Consider the following 27,337-nt stretch of genomic DNA (forward strand, 5'->3'; position numbering starts at 1 on the left):
CGAGCCATAAACTCACTGATTGATTAAAGCTCATGATAGGTAGCTTATTGGATGATCAGAATCAATTATCAAAATCACCGAAAGCCTATTACTAATAAAAGCGGAAGCACAAACGATCCGGAATATCGCCTGCACCGTTTCTTGTGTTACCATTTTCATCGAGAGCGAATATTGGTCATGCGTTTATGAGCGCACCTTTCCGTCAGAACGGGCTTGAAGGGCACTTTGCGGAGTGGTCCACTTATCTGTCACGTTTTATCTGCTCAGGTGACCGGATCGTGACTGGCGACTTGTCGGTGAATCCAGCGACGCACCGACAGCCGGATGTGGAGTGACGTAAATAGGAGAAAATCACCAATTAAAAACGCCAACCGCTGCACGTTTTCCCGGCTTAATTATCTACCCCCGGTGGATGGTGTTAAAGCTAAGCATTGGAGTGTGATTAAAACGGTATAATTAAAACTACGCCTAACGTCTTACATGTAGGGATAGGAATGCAATATAAGTAGGTACAATAAATGCATCATTTAATGAAATTAATTAATTAGTGATTCAGGTGCCAACCTGAAAACATGCTACATCCAGATTTTGACTATGCACATAGACGGCTGCTGCCGAATAAAACAATTTACACATCCACTTCGCTTACGATTCTCGTCTTCCTGGGACAACATAACGTCTAAACTGCGGCGCGACTCACTGACTGAGCGCCCCCGTCTTTTACGACCACCATGGAATGGTTCGGGAGTGTCTGTGATGTGAGATCAGTCGTCGTCATTGTTGTTGTTGTTTGTTGTGTACGTGCTTCAGTCCGTTGGACCAAGTAGCACTCGGGAGCTCAGTCCAGCCCTACTCCCTTTATGTTCCGCTGACATCCAGACTGCATCGCCTCTGGATGCCACCACCGCCGAGCCCGCATCGTCATTGACCACGAACCATCTCATGTGATCGGACCTCGTCCCGGCTCTCTCGACTGCGGTAAGCGCGCGGGGGTAGATACCGTCAGCGACGCGCGGATCGCACCTCCGATCACAGCAGATAACACCGATATGGCGCCCACTGACGTCAGGTGACGTGACGTCAGCGGCGGCACATGACGTCAGGGAGCACGGCTACATCACGTGACATCAGCACGGTGACAGCACGTCCAGCGGCGCAGTCGGGGTGACGGGGCCAGAACGGCACAGCAAACACTGACGATGTGGCATCTCTGTCGTGCCCTGTTGGGTTTTATCAGCGTGCGTTTATTTAGTTGTTCGTTTCTCTCTCGTGGTTGTTTTCTATTGTTCAAAAGTACGTGACATTTTGCGGTCGCACAATGTCAGGTCGTATAATGACGTCCACGTCTCATTAGTAAAGCGCTGGCGAGACATGAAACAGTTGCCGGATTTAAAGCTGAGAGCTGGCTCCGGCTTAAAGGTCTACAACTTTTTACTTTATTTTATACCTTTCCGCCATTTTAATTCATTCTCAGTGTTATACTCAGTTGGAACAACACCAAAGATCAGGAAAAAAATCGGGAAAGGGTTTTGCAGCCCCCCCATTCCGTTTCTGCGGCTCTATATCGGTACCCTTAACGAACAGCTGCTGGCTGATCTGAATACGCAGGTCTCCGCCGCCCCGGCCGAGTCGACCTGCTGCGCCAGTCCCAGCCGCCATCCACGGCGGTGCAATTCCAGGAACAGGCCCCGCTCGCCGCACTGCTGCCCTTGGCGCAGGAAATCTGGCCAGCCAGCCGCAGTGACGTCATCACCTGTCCCAATGACGTCACCACCTGTCCAGTCATGCAGCGCTGCACCCCGCTCTCCCGGAGACGGCCTATCATGCTCGACGGTATGGGAGACAGTTCGCCCAGTCCCGGAGACAACCCCTGCGCAGAGAATTGCCCCGGAGGCAGCCCACGCGCGCAGCCCAGCCTCCCAAAACACATGACGGCTATCGCAACAGGCACGGTGTTTATTTGCACACATTTGTAGGTGGTATAACATGGTGAATACCTCTGTAAAACGTGACACACGACATCAATGCAACTCGCACACGACTACAAAGGCACAGTAAAATAAATAGGGATGCATACCAGCAAGGTTCGAAGAGAGGCACTGGGGTCGGGCCGCGATCCATCTCCCTTCTAGACACGGGCGAAGAGACAGTTCTAGAATTCGCTGCCGCGAGGGGAGGGTGGCAGACAATACACCCCTCCGGCTCTCTCCGCTCCCAGGTATGCGCTCGGATGGCACTCTGCGGGCCGGCCGCGGCGCCTCGAGCGCCGTGCGGCCGAGTCGCGGCGGCGCCCTTCAAGGAACCGGCGCACGTCCCGATGACGTCGCCGGCTGAGATCAGGCTGGACAGGGTGCGGCCGCGGCCGCCGGTCAGCTGGTGCACGTCTCCAGCGGCCGGCACGGACTCTGCTGGCCGGATGGCGCGGTGGGTAGCCGGCCCGCCGCTGCCGCTGCCGCCGCCGCCGCTGCCGCCGGGTCGGTAGGCGCAGCGCGGCCCTGCGGCTGCAGACAGCGCTCCCACTCGAGCAGCTGACCCATGAAGTTCAGGTTGGGACTGATGATGGGCCGGCGCGCCTTCACCAGCTGGTAGGCCTCCACCATGCTCATCGGCAGGCACTTCATGATGTAAGCGATGGCGATGGTGGGCGAGCGTGATACTCCGGCCACGCAGTGTACGAGCACGCGGGTTCCCAGGCGGCGGGCACAGTCTGCAACAGAGACAAAGTAACAGTCAGAACACAGACACATCAACAGCCACAAATATAGACACTCTGGCCGACGTCAGAGTTCGCGAGAAAGCGGTTCCGGCTCCAGCGTATCTGCCCCGTCAGGGACCGATGCGCACGCCTGCAGACCCACCGGCCATCGGTCTGCATTTCATTCAATAGCACGCTCAGCGCCGCCCCGAATGAACACAACTAACGGTCCTACGCCATAGAACACAGACGACAGTCACAGACAACGTGTTCAATCACACTGAAGGTAGCGAAGGCCAGGATGTAGGTAGGTAGCTTAGCTACCTTTGAGTGATGCTGTTTTATTTCTTCACACACGGGGTTTTCTGGTGTGACTTTATTATGAAATAACTTATGTCTGTCCTCATGCTCTTGTCTCATTCAGGTAGGTGCGATCATCAAAAGAATCACATTTATTCTCCCGGTGGATTGTCCCTTGTCATGCTCGAGCAGGCAAATGCAGCTAGGCGGCGAATTTGCGCGACTTAGTTACTGAAAAGATCAGGTGATGTAATTCGCTCTGTATGGCAGTACGGCTTTATTCGCGTCACGAACAGTGATAGCATCAGTGCAGGGAAAATGACGCACTGGACGGGACGGGACGGCCGCGGTTCCAGATTCAGCTGCGATAGTATGGAGTCACCCAGGATACGGAGAAGCGGCACACAATATTTCCTGGCCGATATTTCCATGGGAGCGGACGGAGACGGACGGTAAAGGCGCAAACGTCGCCTCCTCGGCCGTCAGAACAATTTAATTAGCGGTTAAATAGTAGTCACTTCTGCAACACCTAGGGCGGACAGAAACATCTCCCAGCGCCAGCGAGTCAAACGTATATGAATCGCTTTAAATGCGTCCAGCAGAGATTTCTCACACATCCAGCAGTGCTCATCACAATGAACAGGAAAAAATCTGCCTACACAGTCAACAAGCAGCAGCAGATCTCACAGAAGCGACCGACACATCACTTCGGTCCGAGCACCGACTATTTGTAACATGCTATCGACAATGAGTCACTGACACAGAAAAACTGCGTAGGTCAACGCCCATTGTCAACTGTCTCACCCCTCCCCCCTCTCCCCGGTTCCCCGGGGTCCATTGTCTCCAAGCCGTGGGTCCCCGGGTTCGGGGCCGGCGCGGACCGGGTGCCACAAAGGCTGGCCTGGGCACACCGGATCCAGGTCAGCCGTTTCCTCTGAGAGCTGAGTCACCCGGCCGGCCGACCGACACGCAGTAAACAGCCCCAGGCCACGGCTCCGTCCGCCCGTCCAAGAAACATAGCGCCACAACGCCAACGCGTTCCATGAACGAGTTACCTGGCTAAAAATGTCGCACGAGTTTGTCGAACAAAACAAAAGTCGGATGTTTGTTTCTGAACATTCGTATTACCTACATACGAGCGGGCTTGTGTTTTTCTATTGAAGGGGTTAGCCGTCCTGCGATTTAACGGGACGTTTCTTAGACTTAAGATAAGCGCCTGGACCGGAAACAGATTTAAGGAAATCTGTAGTTAACTCCCACACTTCGTTCGATCTCGTCCGTCTGCGTCCGCAAGAGAGCGCCAGGTAGATACGCCAAACAGGCACGGCAACCTCTGCAGCATCAGCCAATGTCATGACCTTAGGCCAGGGACAGGTCAGGGAGATTCTGAATAGAATCTATCGCTTTGCATCAGCGCAGGGTGACCAGAGACGCACCGTCTCACACTGGCAGCACGCATCTATGCATACATTCCAGTTCCATAGGAATCCCAATTTCCCAATCGAGGGACAGCGGCTGACCCCCAACCGTGCATCATCCGCACCCCACGGGAGGTCGTGCCAGCATCGAGAGGGTTCTCCACCCCGGCAGCTGGCGGCCGGCCCGAGTCCCCCGCCGGTGGCGACGATGCTCGGCGCTGGTGCGTCGGCACCGGGTAATAATAGCCCGGCCGCGTGTCCAGCCACGGCTGCCCGCCGCCGCTGCCAGCCCGGGCTAAATTCGCCGATAATGTTGTCATGCCTGGAAGGTGCGGCGCCAGGCGCGGGCACAGGGCCCGCTCGGGGGAGGGGTCGGGTCACATGGTCCACCAGGTGGATCGCTATCTGAACGAGGGATCGTTATCTCAGCCCGACACGCCACTGGCACAGAGCCGCCCTCTCCCCTCCGCTACACTGGAGCCGCCCCTGCGCGCACGGTGACTCAGCGGCGATGACGTCACGCCGGCTGGGCCAATGGGCGCACGGCGTCCTCGGTGAAAGGCCGCCGAGGATGACGTGATGGCCCGCTGAGCCGCGGAGCTCACATCACGGCGCCGTAAAAACGCCACGGCGCAGGGCACGTCCGTCCGTGAATGGGCGCAGCGCCGGCAGCCGGTCATGCGGCGTATGCGCCTTACGTCACCGGCGACCAGATACGGCCACCTCTGGTCTCTATCGCCGGCCGGCAGCCTTATCGCCCCCGGCTGCGGTAACCGGGGGTAAAACCCGACCTACGAAATGTTGACCGATAGCTACTGAGCCTCTTCAGTCGGCTCATCGGATAGCCGTCCCCGGCTTAGATCCCCGGTGAGTCAGGGAGGAATGCGATGGAGAGCGCTCAACGCCCGATTCGCTCACGGCAGCCCGCAGCGTAGGTATAGCTCGATCTGAGCATGGACCGTCAGGTCTTGGGTGAAATAAAAATCCGACAGATCAGTTGTCAAGCACATCAGCCAGCGATGCATGCCATACAAGCCAGAAGGACAGACGAGCCGAAAAGACGAAAACTCAGCATTTCCCGGCACCACCCCTGTCCCCTGACATTGGCACTCTGTGAGTCTGTCACCGGCCCCCAGTGTCATCTGTCATCAGACAGCTGACATCTGGCTCTGGCCACGTGACCGTCTCTCGGTGTGTCGGGTGACTCACCTGGCACACCTGAGCACCCCCCCCCCGCCCTCACAGGGGGGGGGGGGAGATAGCGGCCGCGACGCACCCGCTATCTGACGCCAACGGCGCGGTGGCTGAAGCGGGGTGGTCGACTCTGTTCGGTCACGAGACAGCTCCCGAAATCACCGAGAGGTGAGAGTACCTTATACCCGAAACTGAGACACATTGCCTGAGTAAACCGTCGGAAGGTTTGTCCTGCACATATCTACGAACCAACATCTTTCGCATCGAGGTGCTCGACACTCGACAGTCTCCATCCGTTGCATTGTGTAAATATCCTTCAGGTAGCACCGATACGAGCATCCGTCAGTGCACTTGAACCCGACTGCGTCGCTGTGAGATCGTCACGAGTACGGAAGCCAGCTCCCGGTGACAGGTGGCCGGTGACGTCAGTGACGCCCGTCACGCTGACGTCAGTGACGCCCGTCACGCTGACGTCAGTCGCCACAGCAGGCTGGGCCGGGAGCCAGGCCTTGTCAGACCCATGTCAGGCCCTGAAAGCCGGTCGGGCGGTCCGTCGGCACCGGTCACTGAGGGCGCATGGGACGGACTGTGCCGCAGAGGGGAGATATGGATGAAGCGTGGGCTCCCAGCAACGTATGAAACAACCCTGGTGACTGGCAGAGCCAATGAAAAGAAGGAAAACATCTGGATAACAAGTGCATCTGATGTAAGTACCGCCATCAATTCAAAATCAGATTATTGATTGATCGTTCAACGTCCTTATGTGAATCATTCGAAAGTGATAGGTTCAACGACTAAACAAATTTCGGACCGATGGATATCAACAATATAGCACATCCACATGTACTGAAACTGGCACGAATCTATCGGCCATTGGTGGCACTTGTGCGTCTGACTCAGCGTTGGTACCGGCTCAGCGCTGCACCAGTAACCGAACTGTCTGTCATCGCTCAACGCAGGCGCGCTCTGCGCCTCCCAACTTCAGCCTTAACCGACAGGGACGGCACACGCCGTAACCGACATCACAGACAGACAGACAGACAGACAGACAGGCAGACGGACGGATAAACAGACAGACACGCGGGCCGCCGTCGGCGCGCAGCTGCGCAAAGTGAGTCATCGTCGACTCGACGACCGTACTACGGACACGTGACTCTGAGTCAGGCCCGTCCCCGTCCCCCTCCCCCTGACCGCACGCAGGTGCCGGCGGCGGCGGCCCAGGTGTGGGCCGGGGTACTGAAGGCCTGGTAAAACGCGCGGTCTGCTGGTGGGTTAGAATACATGTCTATTGAGCGGTAACGTCCCGTCAGTACCCCAGCCGGACCCGGAAGATGGGCAGCCAGTAGCACGGGCACGCGAACGCCGATCTCACTACCGCGTATCGCAGGTGATAAGTGGCTGAGCATGTTTAGAAACGCTCAGAGCCCACGATTCATCCGGGATGGGACTAGAAGGCAGCCACACCTTAGCTGCCTAGCAGCTAGAATTTAATATTTTCCCACGCTATGAGTCTGAATCCTCGGCTACAAGCTTCAACGATACTAAACCAAAGGCACCTGGCCCAGGATGTGGATAAAAAGTCAACATGAAACTCGTTCCTTATTCATGCAACAGAAGCACCTGCTCAGCTAAAATACCCAAGCTAGAGTAAATAGCCAGCTTTATATCGCACGTAAACAAATTCGAGGCTGATGCAAGAGCTCAGGTGTAAGCGAGGAAACTCCAACTCTTGAGTCGGCTTGTGAGGGATGCCCCAGGATAATAACAAAGTGAGGGAAGATAATGGAAAAGAAAGAGACGGAGAGAGGGAGAGGGGAGACTGGAGCGGGAGGGGGGAGGAGGAAGAGCCGAGAGAGGGCGAGAGCACTCACCGATAAACTCGACCGCCTCGTCGAAGTACTGGCTGATGTTCTGTTGGCCCGAGTCGGCGGCCGGCAGTGTTTTGTAGCTGATGCCCTGCTGCTGGTGGTAGCCCGGTACGTGGGCAGTGACGTTCAGCACACGGGTGATGCCGCAGTTCTGCAAAAACCCGCACCGCTCAGCGACAGGCCGGGGCCACAGACAGCGAAAACCACAGCTATACGGAGCAGACGCCAAGTGCAGAAAGGCTACAAAACAACGAGAGAAAAAGACGTGAGAACGGCAAACCAAACACGTTTTGCTGTCTAAAAACACGGTGATTATTTGAAACTCGCGTAACACAGTCACGGATATTCCACAGCACCGACAGTATCGTCAATTCTCTACCAACTATCGCCGCCTACCTTGAGGCTGTCCAGATCCTTGGCGTCCTGCTGGTTGCCCACGTAGAGGAACGGCAGGATCTGCGTGACACGCGCCTTCTCGATTTCATCAGCCCGCTCTCGCAGCTGGGACGCGCAGTCGGGCAGGTCTGTCTCCACGGGACGCAGCTCTGAGTCGCACTGCTCAGAGAACTGGCGGCTGAACTCCTCCATACCGCCTGAGGGCAGAAACGGACACCGACGGTTAGAGAGTGAACACGCAGACAAAGCGACATCTTTTAACAACACATAACATTTTCCTTTAATTCCTTTAATTAATTCATTCATACAACACATAGTCCTGACCGGCCACGAGTGTCCCTGTTAAGTCCTGACTGACTGACCCAGAGTGTCAATTACGGTTCAACATTAGGTCCGCCTACCGCACAAAAACCCGATCAGAAAACGCCATTCCCAGTGCATATGTCCCGACCGCCACTCACTCCACGCCGTCGCCGGCGCCGCGCCGGCCACACAGGTGTACGTCGGGCGGCGCCGGGTCACATCGCTGGTGTACCGGCGCCGCTTGTCGATGACACGTCACCCCCAGCTGGTCATACGTCTGGCACGCCATGATCAAAAGCCCGGCCAAGGTCGGATCAGGGCGACACACATCGACACACACACCAGCCCTTACCTACAGGTGATGATTTGCTCGGTTTACGAACGAATTTTATGTGTCAAATATCTTTGGAGCCTTAGTTTAAGCCGGTTTTGTACAGACGCATGACGTCCGTTATTCGCTTTGTGAGTGCGTGTCGCGTGCGAAGAGGACAGCTCGACCAGACACTGATAACGGAGACGCAGTGTCTATCAGCCCACTAGACAGGCGGGTCACTGGGTCAACAGGGACACTCGTGGACAGTCAGGACTACTCGACTTTCAGCTGTCGAAAATATGATGCCTCATGCGAGTCGTTCGGTGATGTGTGAATGCACGCGTCGAGTCGCACCGAGTTGCGGCGATTCAACCATCGCCGAACCAAGCGCGCTGGAGCACAAATCACACTAGATCAGAGGAATTCCCTGCCCGGACCGACTGCTGAAGACGTAGCGACCGCGGCAAATAGCCGCAGCTTCGTTTGGTGATCATTAGCGGTTGGCCACGGATCGCTCTCAGCAACAGTCCCGGTTCGTTACAACTTACAAACCGCCACAGAAGCGGGCAGGCCTGCCAACTGCGGTAAAACCCAAGGATTAAATCTATGGACAAACCTGGATGTCTACCTAACTCTATCCTTCCCACATACCAATCATGACTCATGAGAACAAGTTGGACTCTCGATCAGCATTCGAGAGACAGAGACAAAATTGAATAATGGCGTTGAGAGCAAACTGTCATGCCGACATACTGTGTGCGTCGTGCGACAACGCCGTGCCACATCGTTGCGCCACCCACCACCCAGGACCTCTCTCGAGCCGTCTGCGTCGACCGGTGAGTCAGCGGCCGGCACGCGGCACCGTTACTCGGAGCTGCGCGGCCGGCCGGGCGGCTCGGATGGCAGCCGCTGCAGCCGCGTCGCGTGCGTGCCACTCGGCGGCACACACTCGGTCGGTCGGTGACCTGTGACAAACAGCCGCCGACTGCAGTCGCTAGCCGTGACGACCGAGACAGCGCCTCTGGGACGCTGACGGTGCCGACTCGCAGTCAGAGAGCTGAACAGAGCGGCCAGAAAGCACTAAGCAGATATCCACCTGTTCTATGCATCGCGCGATCAAAAAGCCATCACCAGTCGCCATCGCTGATCGCTCTGCAGTTAGCGCTATGCATGGATCATGAATGAGAAGCTGTAAGCCACTAATTCACAACGTTACGCATCCGCTCGCCTTCAGCGGGATTCAATGATGTTGCTCGAAATGAATGCAATCACCGGCGTAATTCTGCCCACTAATGGATTTCCGTTCCAGAAGCAGCGGTGCAGTACTGTGGTTGAATCGGTACCGATGGCGGCCGCTGGCCGCTGTCCCGATCCCATGTGGGCAGCTGGTCTCCGCTGGCCCCTCCGGCTACCCAGACGGGTCCAAGGTGAACAGGAAGCGACCCGCCCGGCGCCGCCTCCTCTCTGTGGGCGACCTCCTCAGGCAGGTGTGTCGTACTGGACCAGAGAAATGAGGAGGTCCGACCGTCTCAGAATCAATGAATGAGAGGCGAGGCAGGACGACTCGCACATCAAGTGCGAGTGCAGTAATAGCCTAGAGGCATATCTGTTTCGAGCTAGCTCACATATCCATACTAGTATCTCAACCAAAAAACCAATCGATTCTGCCAATTTCGAGTCAGACACGACAGGAAACCCGCCTCTCTGAGTCACGCCCCGCGCTAGGTAACAACGTGTGCCTCGGAAATACGCCTCCTCACCAAAAGGTGACTGTGACGTTGACTCACAGCGCACCATACCGACAAAGCCCACGGCAAGGCGCTAACAAAGGTCCTCCACACCGCAACACTGTCTCGGGGAGGTTCCGGGAGGTCGCGTGGAGGCCGCCCGTTCCAGCTAGCGGTGAGGCACCCGTGTCGTCAGTCAGTCTCGAGGAAGGGACCGACGCGCCGACCACATTAGGTTCGACGTTCACGATCCCAGTGAGCCATCCGATGACTCCCAGTCCCCACCCAGTCACCTTTGCCACGTGACAGAGGCTGGCCGGCGCTCAACCTCCGGAGATTCAGCTGGCAGCGACGGCGGTGAGTCAGAGTTTGGGGCTCCCGAACAGACTACCGACTGCGAAACGAACCAGGCCCCTTTTGCGAGGGAGCAGTGGCCTCTCGACACCAACAACAGCCCCAGGAAGTCGGCGCGACGCGGCCACTGAAACGTCGACAATCACTCCTTATCTGCTAGGAAGGAAATGGGCCGGCGCGGTCGGGGCGGGTCTCTGGCGGGCTCTCCCTCTCTCCTGTTCCTTCCTCCCACAGTTCGCTACAGGAAACGGGGGGGGGGGGGGATGGCGGCATGACGCCGGCGGGTGTGCGTCATTGAACACACGCATTGACGGGGTGGGGAGATCCCCTGATGACGGTGAGTCACTACACTGGGGGACCGGGCACCCTCACCCTCGAGCAGCTAATTGAAAGCCAAACTAGGGGACTGCGCCCGACTGGCGAGAGCCGCCACCCGGCACTAACGCGATAACACCACAAATCAATTGCTGATTCAGTCAGAGTATTATCCAGTTACCACTCGTCGAGCCGGCTGTGCCAATGGAGATGGAGATGGACTGCTCCCCACTGCCGCCGCCGCTGGCAGGCCGGCCGAGCGAGTGTCGGTACACAAGGCCAGATACACGGGGCGAGCAAAAACATGCCACGCGGAAGCGGGCGGCTGCTGGGTCCGGGCGAGGTCGTCTGGCCAGGTGGGAGGTCACGTCGCTGTCCGACTGCTATAGGGCTGCAGACTATTCCTCCCGGGCTGGACGTCCATCGCATAATCGTCAGAGGGAGCTGGCGATGAGCCGCGTGTCCGCTTCCGAAGTAGGCATGCGATTTTGTATACATAGGGACAGGATACCTAATAACTTCTTCTTTCACGGCTGAACAGATTGGAAATTAACATGACACTGCGTCTGAATCGTCTCATACCAGCATGTTGCGCATAACTTCCTCGTACGCAACGTGCGCTTTCTCGGCGATGGAATTTCCACTAGACTGTAACGTAACAGTCGCTGTCAGGAAGCCACCACGCCGGTCCAGTGCTGACTGCAGGTCACCTGCCAACGCTGAGCCTGATGACGGCCCGGGCCGGTCCGAGCGGCTCCACTCGGCTCGGCGGCGGTCCGGCGACCCGCTTGGAACGGTGTCGGTGCGTGACCAGGTCAGACGAACGAGTTCCGGTCGGCCCAGCTGGTGGGAGCGAGCCGACCGGCGCGTCGGCCGGCCTTCCCAGGCCCGCCGCGACCGAGGAACGGATTTCGGAGCCGGCTGGACGGACAGGACAGGCACGGCACAGCCGAACGAGACAGAACCGGAAAGGACATCACTATGCGAGCCGGACAGCACAGCCGGCCGGCCGGACAGACAGAAGAGCATGAAGTCAGGACGGACGACGAAACCGTGACCGCTGACAGGACAGGAAAACGCAATGCAGTATTACTACGCAACCGACCGGACAGGCAGGCAGGATGACACAGCGAGCAAGCCGCAGAGGCGGTGGGAGGAAACCACCGCGGCTACGCTCTCACTCATCACCATTGGGCGTGATACAGGGCGGTCGACCACACCGGAACCGGCAGCATCACTGGGTGTTCCACAGCCACCGGAAATCAGACTTGTAAACGACTCAAAATTTTTTTGAGTCGATTCTTTGTTTGAGTCTGGAAATTTGAATCGATTCATCAAACGACTCATGATGTTAAATTTAATTGATTCGAATCAACTCATGACTCATCAAGTTCCTCGATAAAATGATTCGAATCAACTCATGACTCGAGCAACTAGCCAACGGAATGATTCGAATCAACTCATGACTCACATTTTGATGAATCGATTCAAATCAACTCATGACTCACACGACATTTTTATTGAACTTATTTCATTCAACCCATGACTCACTATAGGCATTTGTTGATTATTTGACTCAAAGCTATGATAAAATGAATATGCCGCATACCACAATTGTATTAAAGGTATTATCAGGGTTTTTTCCAAAATTTCGGACTTACTCAGTGAAACGTGTAGAAGAAGGTGACTGAAGCCCCAGTCCAAAGTCATTCGTCTCAAAATTGCCTAATTTTCCAATGGTGGGCCTCCAAAGTTTTCGCGGCTGCCAGCCGCGTAAACTTGCGAGTACTTGGTGGTCCATCTCTAAACGCCCATAGGGTTTACACTAGCGGAGACTTTTCTAAATATTTCTAGGGAAAATATAATGGATCTAGGGAAAATATAATGGATCTAGGGAAAATATAATGGATCTAGGGAAAATATAATGGATTACATGCTCCATTATATTTTCCCAAGACAAAATAGGGAAATATAGCATAGGTCCGTAACACAACGAACACAACCTTCTTCTCATTCTTCTCAGCTTCTCATTCTAGATATCCTGTGGGTTATCAAAATAATTCAAATTAAAAATTGTGTTGTGTGCGTTCAAACTAAGCTCATCCCGAGTGTAATTCAAGAATGTCTTAGTTCAAGTAATTAAACTTGAAAGTGATATAGCTCAAGCAATGAAGAAGCTTGGATGGAACTAGTGTTGAATCAAAGTTACCTATCATTTTTAATGCTAAGTGCTGAACGTTATCAATAATTCGAGACATCCGTTGTAAGATGTATGACGCAGATCAACTTTGATGAAGTGAAGAAAATAGATTTCAGATGAAATAATGTCAATGTTCAAGGCTGAGCGACTGGCAGATTTCGGAGTGAGCACGAGTGGCCTTGAGACATTCTGTTTCTGTAGGTACTCAAAATAAATAAATTATCATGTTGTGTGCTTTGAGGTTAAGTGTTATCAGTGGTGCTTCATGGTTGTGCTTTGTTGTTGGTGTATAGGCATGTTTTGAGCACATTGCAGCATGATATTGGTGGTGTGTAAAGCAACTGATCTCCGCAGACTTTGCACTTACTTGCAAAGCCTGCGGACTGACTTTGCAGACTTTGGCTGACAATGAGCAATGCATTGCTGACTGATATCATTTATTCTGTGTTTGTAGCACAAAGTACAGAAGTGGCACATACATTGTTACTTTGAAAACCTGATGTGAATTTTGATGTAGAAAATTGGTGGCTGACGTTGAGTCCTGACGTATTGTGAGTAGTGTACATCTGGTGCATTGAGCGCAGACTTGAGACCAGTGACGTTTGTATCAGTAGACTGTGTTTGAGTCTACTTATATGGGTAGTCATAAAGCAGGCGTCACACTTCTTTTTGCAACCAAGGAGATGCGCTATACCCAGAGATGCTTTCTCACCAAACCTTACCAAACCAAACCTAACCTACAGCGCCTCTCTTCGTTCGTTCATGGTTGCAAAAAAAAACAAGTGTGACGCCTGCTATACTACTACCCTTATATGGCCTTGGTTTGAGTGTGGTGACTGAGTAAGCTGGTGTGTATAGCCATGCAATAAGTGTTTTGAAATATATTTTTGGGACAGTATTGAAATGGTGTGTTTTGGCCATCTGGCATGGATGATGGAAAGTCACTTACTCAACTTCAGGAACGCTTCTTCATTATGCTCATCTAAAGCACAATGATCTATTTTCTCTTCGCAAGGATTGATTCCTATATAATATAATAATATATTATATAGTATAATAATATAATATAATTATAATCCTTATAATTCACTGTCAATTATAACCTGGGCCAGAAGGTTTCGCTGAGCCACAGGGTTCATACAGATTCATCCACAGTGCTCAGCAGTGTATGTTTTCAGATTTCAACAGACTGTATTTTTTTCTGTATGTACATATGCATCATGCAAGGGTACAACAGATGCGGTATTTGGTAAGCAGTTGGCAGCAAGGTGGTGTTTGTACTTATTGGCAGAACTAGTTGAGCAGGACTAAAACTATCCTAGTTTCTCTCCAGTTTACTCAGATCCGTCTCAACACATTGAACATATTGAAAGCGTTCATCCATGAAATGTCTGCATGTATACTCATTTCCGAGAAGGCACGCTCGTCGCTCATCCATTGCCGAGCAGGCACGTGCGTGCCCATCGCCGGCGCGCATTAGCGCGCGTCCATGGCTGGGGCGTGCACGCGCGCGGCCATGGCCGGCATGCACGCGCGCGCGCCCATCGTCGGCACGCAAGCGCGCGCCGCGTCCTTACCCGGCGAGCACGCCGCGTCCGTACCCGGCGCGCACCCGCGCGCGTCCACAGCCGGGGCGCACCCAAGCGAGTTCGTACCCGGCACGTACGGGGACCCGCAGTTGCTACTGTACACGAACCCCAAGTCTAACCGTCTGTCCTGTCCGGTAACAACCGATAACATTGATATCGACTGCCGGTCCCTGTACAAGAGCAGCTGAGGTTTCCTGTGAGTGCCCTCTGACAGTTTATCGTTGTTTCCTGTGAGGGTGCTGGGACCGTTTACTTAGGGTCGCTGTACAGTAGCAACTGCGGGTCCCCGTACCGGCGCGCACCCGCGCGCGTCCGTACCCGGCCCGCACCCGCGCGCGTCCACTGCCGGCACTGACAGACCCTGACAGACGGGCGTGCTGCCGTCGGCGGTCCTGACAGATGAGCGGCGGGCCCGGCTCCCGCAGCTCCGGCAGCGGGCGGCAGCCATGGTCGGCATACACGCGCGCGCGCCCATCGTCGGCACGCAAGCGCGCGCGCGTCCATAGCCGGCGCGCACCCGTACCTGGCGCGCACCCGCGCGCGTCCGTACCCGGCACGCACCCGCGCGCGTCCACTGCCGGCACTGACAGACCCTGACAGACGGGCGTGCTGCCGTAGGCGGTTCTGACAGATGAGCGGCGGGCCAGGCTCCCGCAGCTCCGGCAGCGGGCGGCAGCCATGGTCGGCATACACGCGCGCGCGCCCATCGTCGGCACGCAAGCGCGCGCGCGTCCATAGCCGGCGCGCACCCGTACCTGGCGCGCACCCGCGCGCGTCCGTACCCGGCCCGCTCCCGCGCGCGTCCACTGCCGGCACTGACAGACCCTGACGGACGGGCGTGCTGCCGTCGGCGGTCCTGACAGATGAGCGGCGGGCCCGGCTCCCGCAGCTCCGGCAGCGGGCGGCAGCTCCGGTGACTGTTCCGGCAGCTCCGGCAGCGAGCGGCGTCTCCGGCAGCGCTCAGCAGCGGCGCCAAGCAGCAGCAGCGGCTGAGCCAACAGGCGGCCGCGGAGGCACGCCCCCCCCCCCTTTGCACATTGTTCGTCCATGGAGATGTCTGCAAGCACGCCCATTGTTGAGAAGGCACGTGCATCCATGGCTGAGCACTGAGCAGGCACGTGCGACCCCTTTGCACATTGTTCATCCATACATATCAATATAATTTACCTTATGATTAGTGTGAGTCTTACAAAATCTTAAACTCAGAAATACCACAAGGCAGGCTGCCTGGGTGAGTTGCTAATATGAACATAATGAACATTATACATTAGTGCAGTACCTATAAGCATCCATGCTGTGTGAAGGACTTGGCCCTCACGTTCATTCGTTTGGTGATTGCACATGGTGGCATGTGTACCAATTGTTCTCCCTAACCCTTCTTACAACTTTGACTAGCAAGTAGAAGCTGGCAAAATGCAAGGAGCTTACAAAGCATGCCTATATGTAGATAACTGAGGATGATTCTCTCAATTGAAGCATGATCCGCACTCAGCAGCTTCTTCTGTTCTGTTCCACAAACTAAAACTGAAATGCCTCAATTTTCCTCAAAATATATTCATTTATCACTCATAAACAACAAAAATATACATTAAGTAGGTACCAGGGCAATAAAAAACATACAAGTTACATATTTTTTCATGTACCGTCCTTTCACAGCAGCAATATGTAGAAACGCACCAAGACGTTCACGGAGAGCCCACCCATAACAAACTATAGTTGAAGCCGGGGCTCTGCTGCAGCAGCAGGGGACGTACAGGACACAGAGGTCATGTCACAACATCATGTTGTACAACCTGTTGTTCGAAAAAACAGATCAACATAGATCTTGAAAAACTGTAGGTAGCGCTTTCTTCAGTCACTTAGGTAAGCTTTCTCGCAAGACGTTACATTAGATTGACCACTCTTGACAAAATAATCAGATTGAAACTTAGCTCTTGTGCCTGATGCACTTACATTTCAATTTATTGAAATAAAACACTCAAATTTACCCTTGAAAATTGTTGACAATTAAATGATATTCATCAAGATTTGATGATCAGCAAACAAGCTCAAGCTATTCAAATCACACCCAAATCAAAATAATAACTTTGGCAATGTTGATAACTCTTGCTGTCTTATTGAAAAGCAAATCTTCAATTTGTTCATATCCAAATTCAATGCCAAGCACTGAAATCTTGTTGCAAGGCCCTAAAAACAACAGACAAAAACAAAACAGACAAGGCCCGTCTTGTGGAAATCGACAGTGCGGTGCGCGGCGGCCTTGGCGAAATTTCCCAAGGCTGCTCTTTGTTTACATTTTAGTGATGGGCCAACTTGGCCGCCCAAGTACTTGTTTTGCGTGAGTAAGTACAATTTTGTCAATTTTGAAACGGCTATATCTCGCAAATTTTGGTACCGATTTACATTTTATGCATATATTTAGAATCGGCAGAGTCTGGGGAGTTCATTGATTGGAAATTTATGCCGATTCCTTTCAATTTTTAAACCCTGATAATCCCTTTAAGCAGCATAGTAGCCTTGACCAAAGATTCAAGCAGCTACCTAGTAGGACTAGGTACATAGGTACCTACCTTACACCTACCTATCTTCAACACTCAACAGTCAACAGTGCAATATCAGATAAATTTGTAAGTAACTCTGAGAGACAATTATAATATAAGTGAGGACTAAGGAGTAGCATAGTAACCTATCTCTTATTATTACCTAGAAAGTCTTTTTGAAAATTCAAAAGCACAAGTTCCGAGAGGCATTCATGTTTTTTTTAATCAAACTTTTTCTACATGATAATGAAACAAATGTTACTACTTCTTACTTATCACATAAAGTTATTCAAACAGTACAACCTCAAAAATAGGATTAATCCCACCTGTGACACATTCAGCATCAGCAGGGACTCCATGGGCCACGAGGAGCAAACGAGGAGGCCATGACCTTGCATGGGTGGCTCAGGCCTCAGAATCAGATATGATCTTGAGTTGAGACTCATTGAAAGTAGTTAAGGCAAGAGTTAAGGTATCGGTAGAGCTGGCGTCACCGTCGCCTTCCCGCCAAGGTAGGCCATAATGACCAAGGTCACGTATGTCAAACTAGTGGCAGCTTCAGATCGCAGTTACCGTGCGATCGTACTAACTTACTGCAAATTTGTGCTAACCTGCTGCAGTGGAAAACAAGTAAGTATTATGTCCGTGAAGTTAGCGTCAGCAACAACAACGAATACAGCGTCGGATTCAGAATCGCTCAAAAAACTCATATTCGGTCAATTGGGGGACGGGGAGCAAGAATATGACCTTTATTTGGCCCTAGCTTTTATCCCTTACCCCTTAATCGGCCGTTAAAGGAAGGGGCGCGTCAAAAGTGCCTCAAGGGTTCGTCTGATCGCCAAAATAAGGGTCGCAATCGATTCCCCGGGTTAATATCTAGCCGCAGCCTTGGGTTCCAGATGTGTGCAACTTACCCCTTACCCCTTAATCGGCCCTTAAAGGAAGGGGCGCGTCAAAAGTGCCTTAAGGGTTCGTCTGATCGCCAAAATAAGGGTCGCAATCGATTCTTCGGGTCAATATCTAGCCGCAGCCTCGAGTTCCAGATGTGTGCAACTTACCCCTTACCCCTTAATCGGCCATTAAAGGAAGGGGCGCGTCAAAAGTGCCTCAAGGGTTCGTCTGATCGCAAAAATAAGGGTCGCAATCGATTCCTCGGGTCAATATCTAGCCGCAGCCTCGGGTTCCAGATGTGTGCAACTTACCCCTTACCCCTTAATCGGCCCTTAAAGGAAGGGGCGCGTCAAAAGGGCCTCAAGGGTTCGTCTGATCGCATAAATAGGGGTCGCAATCGATTCCTTGGGTTAATATCTAGCCGCAGCCTCGGGTTCCAGATGTGAGCAACTTACCCCTTACCCCTTAATGGGCCCTTAAAGGAAGGGGCGCGTCAAAAGTGCCTCAAGGGTTCGTCTGATCGCCAAAATAAGGGTTGCAATCGATTCTTCGGGTCAATACCTAGCCGCAGTCTCGGGTTCCAGATGTGTGCAACTTACCCCTTACCCCTTAATCGGCCCTTAAAGGAAGGGGCGCGTCAAAAGTGCCTCAAGGGTTCCTCTGATCGCAAAAATAAGGGTCGCAATCGATTCCTCGGGTCAATATCTAGCCGCAGCCACGGGTTCCAGATGTGTGCAACTTACCCCTAACCCCTTGAGGCACTTTTGACGCGCCCCTTCCTTTAAGGGCCGATTAAGGGGTAAGGGGTAAGTTGCACACATCTGGAACCCGAGGCTGCGGCTAGATATTGACCCGAAGAATCGATTGCGACCCTTATTTTGGCGATCAGACGAACCCTTGAGGCACTTTTGACGCGCCCCTTCCTTTAAGGGCCGATTAAGGGGTAAGGGGTAAGTTGCACACATCTGGAACCCAAGGCTGCGGCTAGATATTAACCCGGGGAATCGATTGCGACCCTTATTTTGGCGATCAGACGAACCCTTGAGGCACTTTTGACGCGCCCCTTCCTTTAAGGGCCGATTAAGGGGTAAGGGATAAAAGCTAGGGCCAAATAAAGGTCATATTCTTGCTCCCCGTCCCCCAATTGACCGAATATGAGTTTTTTGAGCGATTCTGAATCCGACGCTGTATTCGTTGTTGTTGCTGACGCTAACTTCACGGACATAATACTTACTTGTTTTCCACTGCAGCAGGTTAGCACAAATTTGCAGTAAGTTAGTACGATCGCACGGTAACTGCGATCTGAAGCTGTCACTAGTTTGACATACGTGACCTTGGTCATTACGGCCTACCTTGGCGGGAAGGCGACGGTGACGCCAGCTTTACCGACCCAGGTGAGTTTATTTATATTATAGCATAGCCTGTAGGTAGTTTATAGGCTATAGGTAGTTTGGGCGTATTTGACTCTATAGACGCCCAAATTCTTATGCTGTTGATTGATTATTGGGACCAAATTGGGACTGGGAGAAGGGGAGGCAGCCGCAGGTGTCAATTCTGACTTCTGACATGTAAAATGTAGGTACCTAGGTAGTGTAGCAGGCACTTGGCTTGGTAAGACTAAGTACCTACCAACTGCCAAATGCTTTTGGCTCATTAGGCGCCTGTGCCTGAGCCTCTGAGGCTCTTGTAAGTCTGAAATATGGAGTTAAGTGATGGCTTAAGCTGAGGGAGTGATCTAGCATTGATTATTAGGGTGTTGATGGTGACTTGTAAACGACTCAAATTTTTTTTGAGTCGATTCTTTGTTTGAGTCGGAAATTTTGAATCGATTCATCAAATGACTCATGATGCTAAATTTAATCGATTCGAATCAACTCATGACTCATCAAGTTCCTCGATGAAGTGATTCGAATCAACTCACGACTCATCGAAAAATGGTTTGATTCTGAGTCGATTCACGAATCAACTCAGAGTCGTTTACAAGTCTGCCGGAAATGAATATCGGAAATGAACTTCCGGATAGGGTCGGCTCTGCCCGCGGCGCCCACACCGCGCCTGTGCGTGGGCCGGCTTCCGGTTTTCGTGTGAGGGTGCCGGACGCACGCGCGTGTCAACTGACAGACTCGACACAGAGTGTTGACGGCACCGCGGGGTTGACAGGGGGCGACGGGAGGTGCGAACGACCGACGGGCGCGGCGCGGGCTCTCCCCGGGCGGTGGGGATGGGGCGGCAAGGGAGGAAGCGGAGGCGAGTGCCGGAAGCATGTCGTTTCCGGGTTCTGGCTACCGTGTCGCCTGCGCACACGTTCCGTCTCCATTCACCTGGGGTCTAGCACCGCAATGACAGACCTGACACAACACCCGTCAACAGCTCGCCGCCGCAGCCGACAACGGCGCCCGTCAACACGGCCATTGTAGCTATCAGCGACATAGCAGACCATCGAAGGAACACGCAGAAAATGGAACTATGGACGAAATGACGACGCATGAAAGGCACACGTGTGCTTTGATTTAAGTCCATTCCAAAGCTTCCAGAAGCTGAGCGCATGTGGGTACCTATTCAAAATGTCACGAAAGCTGTCTGTGGGCCGTCTAAAAAAACAAACATATTATTGAGGCAGCTTTGGTTAGTGTCCGAGCCCCTGATCTAACACAGCGGCCGCTGCTGGTCGTAAAGTGTCACCCCATCACCAGGCTGTTGCGGACCGGGCTGCCGCCGTGTCCCGGGCTGCACGCTCCGCCGGCCGTCACGCCGTCGAGCACGGCGGTCCCATTGAGCCGGACGGCCTGAATGGCGGCGACACCGTTACCGCGCTCGGGACGGACGGGAGAGCGACCGGTCCCGTAAGGAGCGACACGAGCTGACGGGCGGCTCTCTCCCGTCTCCGGAGCGGCGAGAGCCACTGCCGGATGTCGATGAGGGCCTGAGCCGTCCCACCAGGTCAGTGCCGGGGTCGGTCAGCTGGAAGAGCCTCTGGACAATGAGTCTCAGCAATGAAGAACGTAAACAAGAAGAAAAACAAGCTTTCAAGCAAGTCAACAACCTATTGCCTGCTGTGTTCCGTGATCGCTGTTATCTGGATCTACATACATAGCATCACTGTACTGAACTTTGGATCATAGAAACGCGAGCGGTCAGTGGCAAGGGGTACGGGTGAGGTTTGCACCGAGCAACAGCTCCGTCCCGGACTCGGGAGTGCCGTCCGCCGCCCCGCCGAGGGCTGCAGCGCTGTGCCGGCCGGTGTGTCGCGGGCGCCGCCCACCCGCCCGTGCGACGCCCACGACAGATGGCCGCCAGATGGGACACGCTCCCACGCGACACGGCGGCGACAGCAGTCGCGAGGCGCCGCACCCGGCTGACGGTCACCGCCTGCAGCGGGGCGGCGCCCGAGCTGCGGTATGATCACCGGGAGCAGCCAGCTACCCGGAGAAACCGCCCCCGCCCCCGCCGCCCACCGCCCGGCCAGGTCGGTAGAAAGCGGCCGCGTCGAGCGCCGACGGCCCGGAACAGCTTTTCCCGGAAGAAAGTACGGCGTTTTCTTGAGAGGAGGCTTCCGCTTCCGCGAGCGAGCGCCTTTCACAGAGCGGTGGTAAATGATGAAACACGAAGCAAGTGCCAGTCATGAGCTCAACACAATGGGCCAAATAATGACACACTGAGGAGAGAGCTGGTAATACACCAGCACATAGCAGGCCGTCCTGTATTGTGCGGAAATTCGCCAAATGCACGCATTCTTTACAGCATGGTCGGCCCCATTCAGCCCGCGATTGGCGGTCCGAGCTGAGCTAGGACCGCGCCGCTGCAGCCGCCAGCGGGGCCCATAGAGATGCAGCGTAGGAGTCGTCCTCTGACGACCTTTCAATGTCAGTCGATGGCCCGGCTCTCTCGGCTCCTGCGACACGTGACAGAGCAGACGGGTGTGACCTCGGGACGCGCTGGGCACATCCCGGCGCCCACAGGACGCCCACGGAACGCCCCGCGGGCGCCGCTCTGCACTTGCAGCGGCCGGCCGCACCTGCCCGGAAAGTCCACTCGGTCCGGACTGCGGGCGTCGCAGCGGTCAGAGACAGATAAAAAGGACACCGGGACGTTCCAGCTGACCGGCTCTCCACCGTCTCATCACATCATCATGAACCGGGTACCGACCAGGGCACTGCACAGAATATTATCCAAACTGAAGCGGTGGACTTTCAAAATAGCGTAACCACATCAGTTTATCCATGATATAGTGCGGTCTTCAAAACGAGAAAGGAAATTCCAGCCAAGGCTCGAGTTGAAAAAGTTCTAAAAAGTCCGAAAGCAGCCATGGTAGGAGTAAGGCCGACAGGATAGTGTGTTGCTGTTGCATAACTCGGCGCTACATTGTTCATAGCGGGGACTAAGACTCGGCCCGCGCGCTGCGGCCTGTCCGACCCGCCTGGCGCGTCCGGCCCGAGCCGTCTCCGTCTCCGGCCGGCCGAGCGGCGGGCCTCAGCGATGAGGTCACCGCTGGCTCACAGCGGGCGGCGCAGGTGGCCGGCCGGCCGGCCCAGAGCAGAGGCCGAGCGGGTGACTGCAGGCACGTCACTGCACGGAGCGAGCCGGCCGACCAGCCACGCGCCGCACAGCCCACGGTTCCACTGTCCAGAGCCGCCCGACCGGCCACGCGTTACGTCCGAGGGACAAGTGATTCAGCCGGGGATCGCCTCCACCGCTCTGGCTCCCCATAACAGGAGGCCGCAGCTCCTTATGGGAGAGACGGTCGATCCGGCCCGGCCAGGGCCAGTCGCGCCATCCATCTGTTTATCTTTGGATGTCGTATAAGGAATTCATTCAGATTTACTTCAGCGACATTTACGTACCAGCCCACACGGCCTGGACGTGGAGAACTCTCCTCTAAGGGCTCCAGCCTTGTCGGCTGAAGTGACTAATCCTTGTAGGCCGCCGGCCCCACGCCATTGTAAGCGTTCGTCGCTTGGCAACGCACACGCATAGAAGGGTAGGTAAGTGGGGGAGCCTCCACCTGGGCGGGGCGGGGGGGGGGGACACGTCGCTGGGCATCCGATCCTGCCCAATCAGGGGACAGGCGGAGGGGGGGGGGCGTCCGTCGGGACGTAAATAGACCGGGGTGGGCAGCCACGAGCCGTGAGTCACCGCGGCGATATACACGGCGGGGCGCGGCGCGAGGGAGCACGCATGAGTCACGCACACGCACGGTCGCACCCTACTCCCCGGCCGGTCACCCAATACGGGGAGGCAGGGAGGGGACCAGGGGAGGGGTGAGGGCAGGGTGGAAGCCCGGCGAGCCAGCCAGACGGCCCTGCTGGATGGTAGTGCTGCGCGGTGTGCCGATAAATCTGTCGGCCGTTTACCGCCGCCTCTGGCGACTGCTCGGCGCGGTCCAGACGCGTTCCATGCCGGCTGCACTGGCCGCTGGCGGTGCGGCGCAGTCTGCCGGACCCTGTCCGTGGAGGGGTCAGGGGTCGCGCTGAGTCACGGCGCGGCGGTATGCCAGCGAGCGGGGTCGCCGGTCGCCGGTCGGCCGCTCGGTAGGCACCCCAGCGGATCACATTCACAGGCCGACTCGGCGTGACGTCACCGAGCCGTTAGTCGCCCAGCGCCGCCAGTGACCTCAGCCGACACCGGGAAAAAGGGTGCAGTGACGTCAGCCCTTCTCAGAAACCTGGCCGCTCGACAATCAAATCACAAACAGTGCAGAGGTTCTGATGAAATATGACGGACCGACTTGACAAAACGATTGCGGCACCGGCTTTCCCAGAGCCGAGGCGCTGTCCCTCGGTGCACGTGTAGTAGGTATGACTTTATTTAATTACAGAACCGTTATGACTGACTGTCCAAAGTAATGCGCATAGGACGGTCACTGGAAGGTGAAGTCTGAAGCGGAAGCATAAAAAGATGCTTGGAAATGTGTAGATGCTCCAGGGAAAAGATGCTCCAGGAAATGTGTAGTCTTCCCAGAGTCAAATTGCTATTGGAACCCACCAAAAACCTCGCATACACCCAGCCCTAGGACTCTCCTTGCCCCCCTCTCTCTCTCTCTCTCTCTCTCTCTCTCTCTCTCTCTCTCTCTCTCTCTCTCTCTCTCTCCCCGCCGTCCTCGGGGTCGAGTGGTGACGTCACTATGACGCCAGCCGCTCGGCGTCTCGGACCCCTTCTGCGCCGTGGCGCCGCCTCGGCTGGGTGGTCTATTTTCACTGGTGATGTCACGCGCTCCGCCGTGGGGAGGAGGCGGCCCAAGGCGGCCCTTAGCTCACCTTTGAGCAGCACCGGGTCCCGGTTGTCCTCGAGCAGCGCGCTGAACACCATGAACAGCGGATGGCCAGACGGCAGCAGCTCCAGGTCCGAGGTGCTCTCGTCACAGACGATGAACTCGCGGAACGTCCTGCGCTTCAGCAGCTCCTTGGCCTCCTTGTTGGAAGCCAGCTCGGCCAGCGAGGCCTTTCCCAGCTGCAGTCGTCTCCGGTTGAAGCGGTCCATGCAGTTGAGGTTGATGGCGCCCTGGATGTGCGACGTGTTGAACGCCATGAACGGTCGAACATCCAGCAGCACGAAGGAGTTGTTGCCGCCCGAGGCGAGCCGCTTGGACAGCTCGGCGCTGCTGCACTGGCGAGTCCGGCTCAGCACCATCGTCTTTTTCATCTCCGCTGCCTCGGCGCTCGGCGAGGCGGGCAGGGAGCTGGTCACCGGCCGCGGCGCCACTGGCACGCTCGCCTCGCTCGGCGCACTGATGCTGCGGCAAAAGTTCAGTTTGAGACCGTCTCGCTTGGCGTCACCGCTGATCATGGCGGTCTGCGCGCTGCACGCTCTCCGCACCGGGCCGCGGCGTCCACTGGCGGCCGACGCCGAGCGACCAGCGCCGCCGGCCGCGCGGCGAGGTAAACAATCAGCTGACTGCGCTCCGCCGCCGCCGTCAGCTGGTGATTCACGCCGAGGCCGCCGGCCAATGGGAAGCCAGCGCCGCCCGCTCGCCCGAACGGCAGGAAATAGACAATGAATGGGGCGGGCTCGGCCCTCGGTACGCATTGGCATTGCAACACACTACACACAGTGACATGATATTTGGCAGCCCGATTTAGTACCCTACATTGCCACAGAATCCAACCATCGTCAGCTGCCAGGAACAAGAGCTAGCCTGCGCCTACGAGACTCGAAACCTGACTGCGAGCATCGTCCGCAGGATGGTCCTCGCTGATGATGGGCAAAGTAATCGGTCGTGGACAAATACTCATAACGAGCCAAGGTAGCTGATAACATTTTTGCGCGGTATTCGACATAGGCTTCAAAGTTTTGCAAAAGGACATCATTGAGCGTTTTGCAGCACCGTTACTATATGTCACTTGGCTTCAATCGCGAATCAAAAGGCCTCTTTCGGCCTAACACAACCGCATTAGCATGACACCAGTCACGGAAGAAGTGTCATTTCGATCGATATCGGCGATATCAGCATCCGACCGAAACGTGAAAAGTAATGGTCTTGCGTTCAACCGTTTTGACAGTCCAAAAGGTTAAACTGCCACGGGCCCACCTAGCCAATTGTGTTGGTTTATCGATCACCTACTACCGATAGCTGTACGAAGTACCGACGGTTGTCGTTTGTCAGTATGTGCCACTGAAAATGACGCCTTCTTGACGCAAACTGACTGAAGTTTCGCATAAAACGCACTTAGTACGACTCTCATATAGTTCGGCTAATAGGTATTGTCAATCTGATTTGTTCCAAATGCAGCCATCTGCAGGCAAGGATTGTCCGTCATCTCATATATTTTCACTCAAAACTTAACACTGGACATTCGGTCTGTCTGCCCAGACTCGGTCAGATGCACGGCATACAAGTCATCAAACACTAGCGAAAAACTACTGGTCCAAATACAATGCTGCAAATCTTATCTAAAAAAGTTCACATCATAGTAACAAGGTTTGAGATTGTGAATAGCTGGCAGAACCTCTCACGGAGCAAACTTCATAAGTACATACTGGAATAATAATTAACCGTTCTAAAAGGCAAGTGGAGTAAGTGGACGTGACGTAGTATTAGCTCACAGAACAAAGAAAACCAGAAAAATAGTGTTTAATGTATGCTTATATAACAACAACACGATGATAAGTGAGCATGACTAAAGGCTGAGCCAGATACGGGGGAGGTGACCTATAGTCAATGAGATGTGGTTAGATGGTGCACTATGAAGCGGTGTTATCTGAATACAAAGCCATGATGGGTTCCACCGACAGGCAGTATGACGGCCTCCGAAAGCGCTCAGCATTGGTCCCAAAACTGTCAACATGGCAGCATCTGCCGCGATATGGCACCAAGTCGTCGCTTGAGACGACAAACCGTAACAGCAGGCACTCACAATAATCAGGTCACTCTGGTCGTGCAAAAACATACCTCAGAGCTGCATTATTGTCGACAAAGTACCAGGTACAGGGCTCCCTCCTCTCCGTCCGAGTGACCCAGGTCACCGGGAGGTCACCGCGCAGGACCGTCAGTCCAGGCGGAAGCGGCGACACAGGATCACCGACCACAGGAATGTCCCAGGAATGTGTTCAGGACGATTCCCGGGATTCTGCTGGGAGGGGAAGGGAGCGGTCACACTGGGAAACTCCCGATGAGACATAATATTTCGTAACAGCGCCGCCGCTTCCAGAAACATGACGTCAGCGCTCTCGAGGCATGGCACGCACGCAGAGCTGAGGGGGACAGACAGTGACTGTCCCCACCTCTCCACTGACGCACCCTCCCCCCCCCCTCCTCCGACTGCCGCACAGTCCGACACCAGGCCCCGGAAGACGAACGAAGATACCCACTGGGTGGTACGGCGGCTCACGCTCGGCCCGGCGGACCCGTCGTCGGCGTCCCTATGAGCGTGACACGCGACTTGGAGAGGTCGGTCGGCTCCGAGGCGCACGGCGGCTCGCCCGCTGAGGGAGAGAGTGAAATGAGGTGTTAGACTCAACCTGTCAGGGGCAGCAACTGGTGGGGGAGTGCAGAAAAAAATATCACCAGAATGCAAATACGTTTTATACGAATACGTTTTGATGTAGTTTTGAGCCATTCAACCACACCAAGTCACTTCAAAGTTGACAAACCGATTCCAATGCTTAACAAGCTGAATGAATCGTTTCGAGTGATTCCTATCAATCCAAAATAAAGTGCTTCCATATTCAATTGTCAGTTTTAGTCAAAACTGATTACCGATTTCATTGTCCACTCGGCGTATCACGGATGAGGGACTG

General features: G+C 54.7%; 2 protein-coding genes across 3 annotated transcripts in view; both read right to left on the reverse strand.

Moving 5' to 3' along the window:
* Positions 1-1,936: 1,936 nt before the first annotated feature.
* LOC122373114 (dual specificity protein phosphatase 10-like) lies at positions 1,937-26,820 on the reverse strand. Its single transcript, XM_043350889.1, has 4 exons — positions 24,358-26,820; positions 7,872-8,068; positions 7,479-7,626; positions 1,937-2,707 (listed from the first exon to the last, which is right to left on the reverse strand). Exons 1-4 carry the CDS (start codon positions 25,130-25,132, stop codon positions 2,370-2,372), a joined length of 1,458 nt encoding a protein of 485 aa, XP_043206824.1. The 5' UTR covers positions 25,133-26,820; the 3' UTR covers positions 1,937-2,369.
* The window catches only part of LOC122373115 (serum response factor homolog), a 38,047-nt gene continuing 36,761 nt past the window's right edge, over positions 26,052-27,337 (reverse strand). The window contains exons 5-6 of one of the 2 annotated variants that reach the window (XM_043350892.1): positions 26,909-27,022; positions 26,052-26,670 (exon numbers count right to left, since the gene is read on the reverse strand). In XM_043350892.1, coding sequence (XP_043206827.1) covers positions 26,925-27,022 — 98 coding nt within the window. In that variant the 3' untranslated portion in view covers positions 26,052-26,670; positions 26,909-26,924. Of the gene's footprint in view, positions 27,023-27,337 lie in introns of both variants that reach the window. The other variant, XM_043350890.1, reaches the window with a different exon arrangement.

This window comes from Amphibalanus amphitrite, unplaced genomic scaffold (genome assembly GCF_019059575.1).
Source record: "Amphibalanus amphitrite isolate SeventyFive unplaced genomic scaffold, NRLGWU_Aamphi_draft 001445F_arrow, whole genome shotgun sequence".
NCBI classification, from domain to species: Eukaryota; Metazoa; Arthropoda; class Thecostraca; order Balanomorpha; family Balanidae; genus Amphibalanus; species Amphibalanus amphitrite.

What these genes read in the sequence shown, in the direction of transcription:
- LOC122373114 (XM_043350889.1), bottom strand. Translation starts at nt 25,132, where the DNA reads ATGCCAATGCGTACCGAGGGCCGAGCCCGCCCCATTCATTGTCTATTT. An exon ending in GGACCCGGTGCTGCTCAAAG is followed by an intron (nt 8,069 to 24,357) that starts GTGAGCTAAGGG and finishes TTCTGCCCTCAG; the next exon opens with GCGGTATGGAGGAGTTCAGC. An exon ending in AGGATCTGGACAGCCTCAAG is followed by an intron (nt 7,627 to 7,871) that starts GTAGGCGGCGAT and finishes GGGTTTTTGCAG; the next exon opens with AACTGCGGCATCACCCGTGT.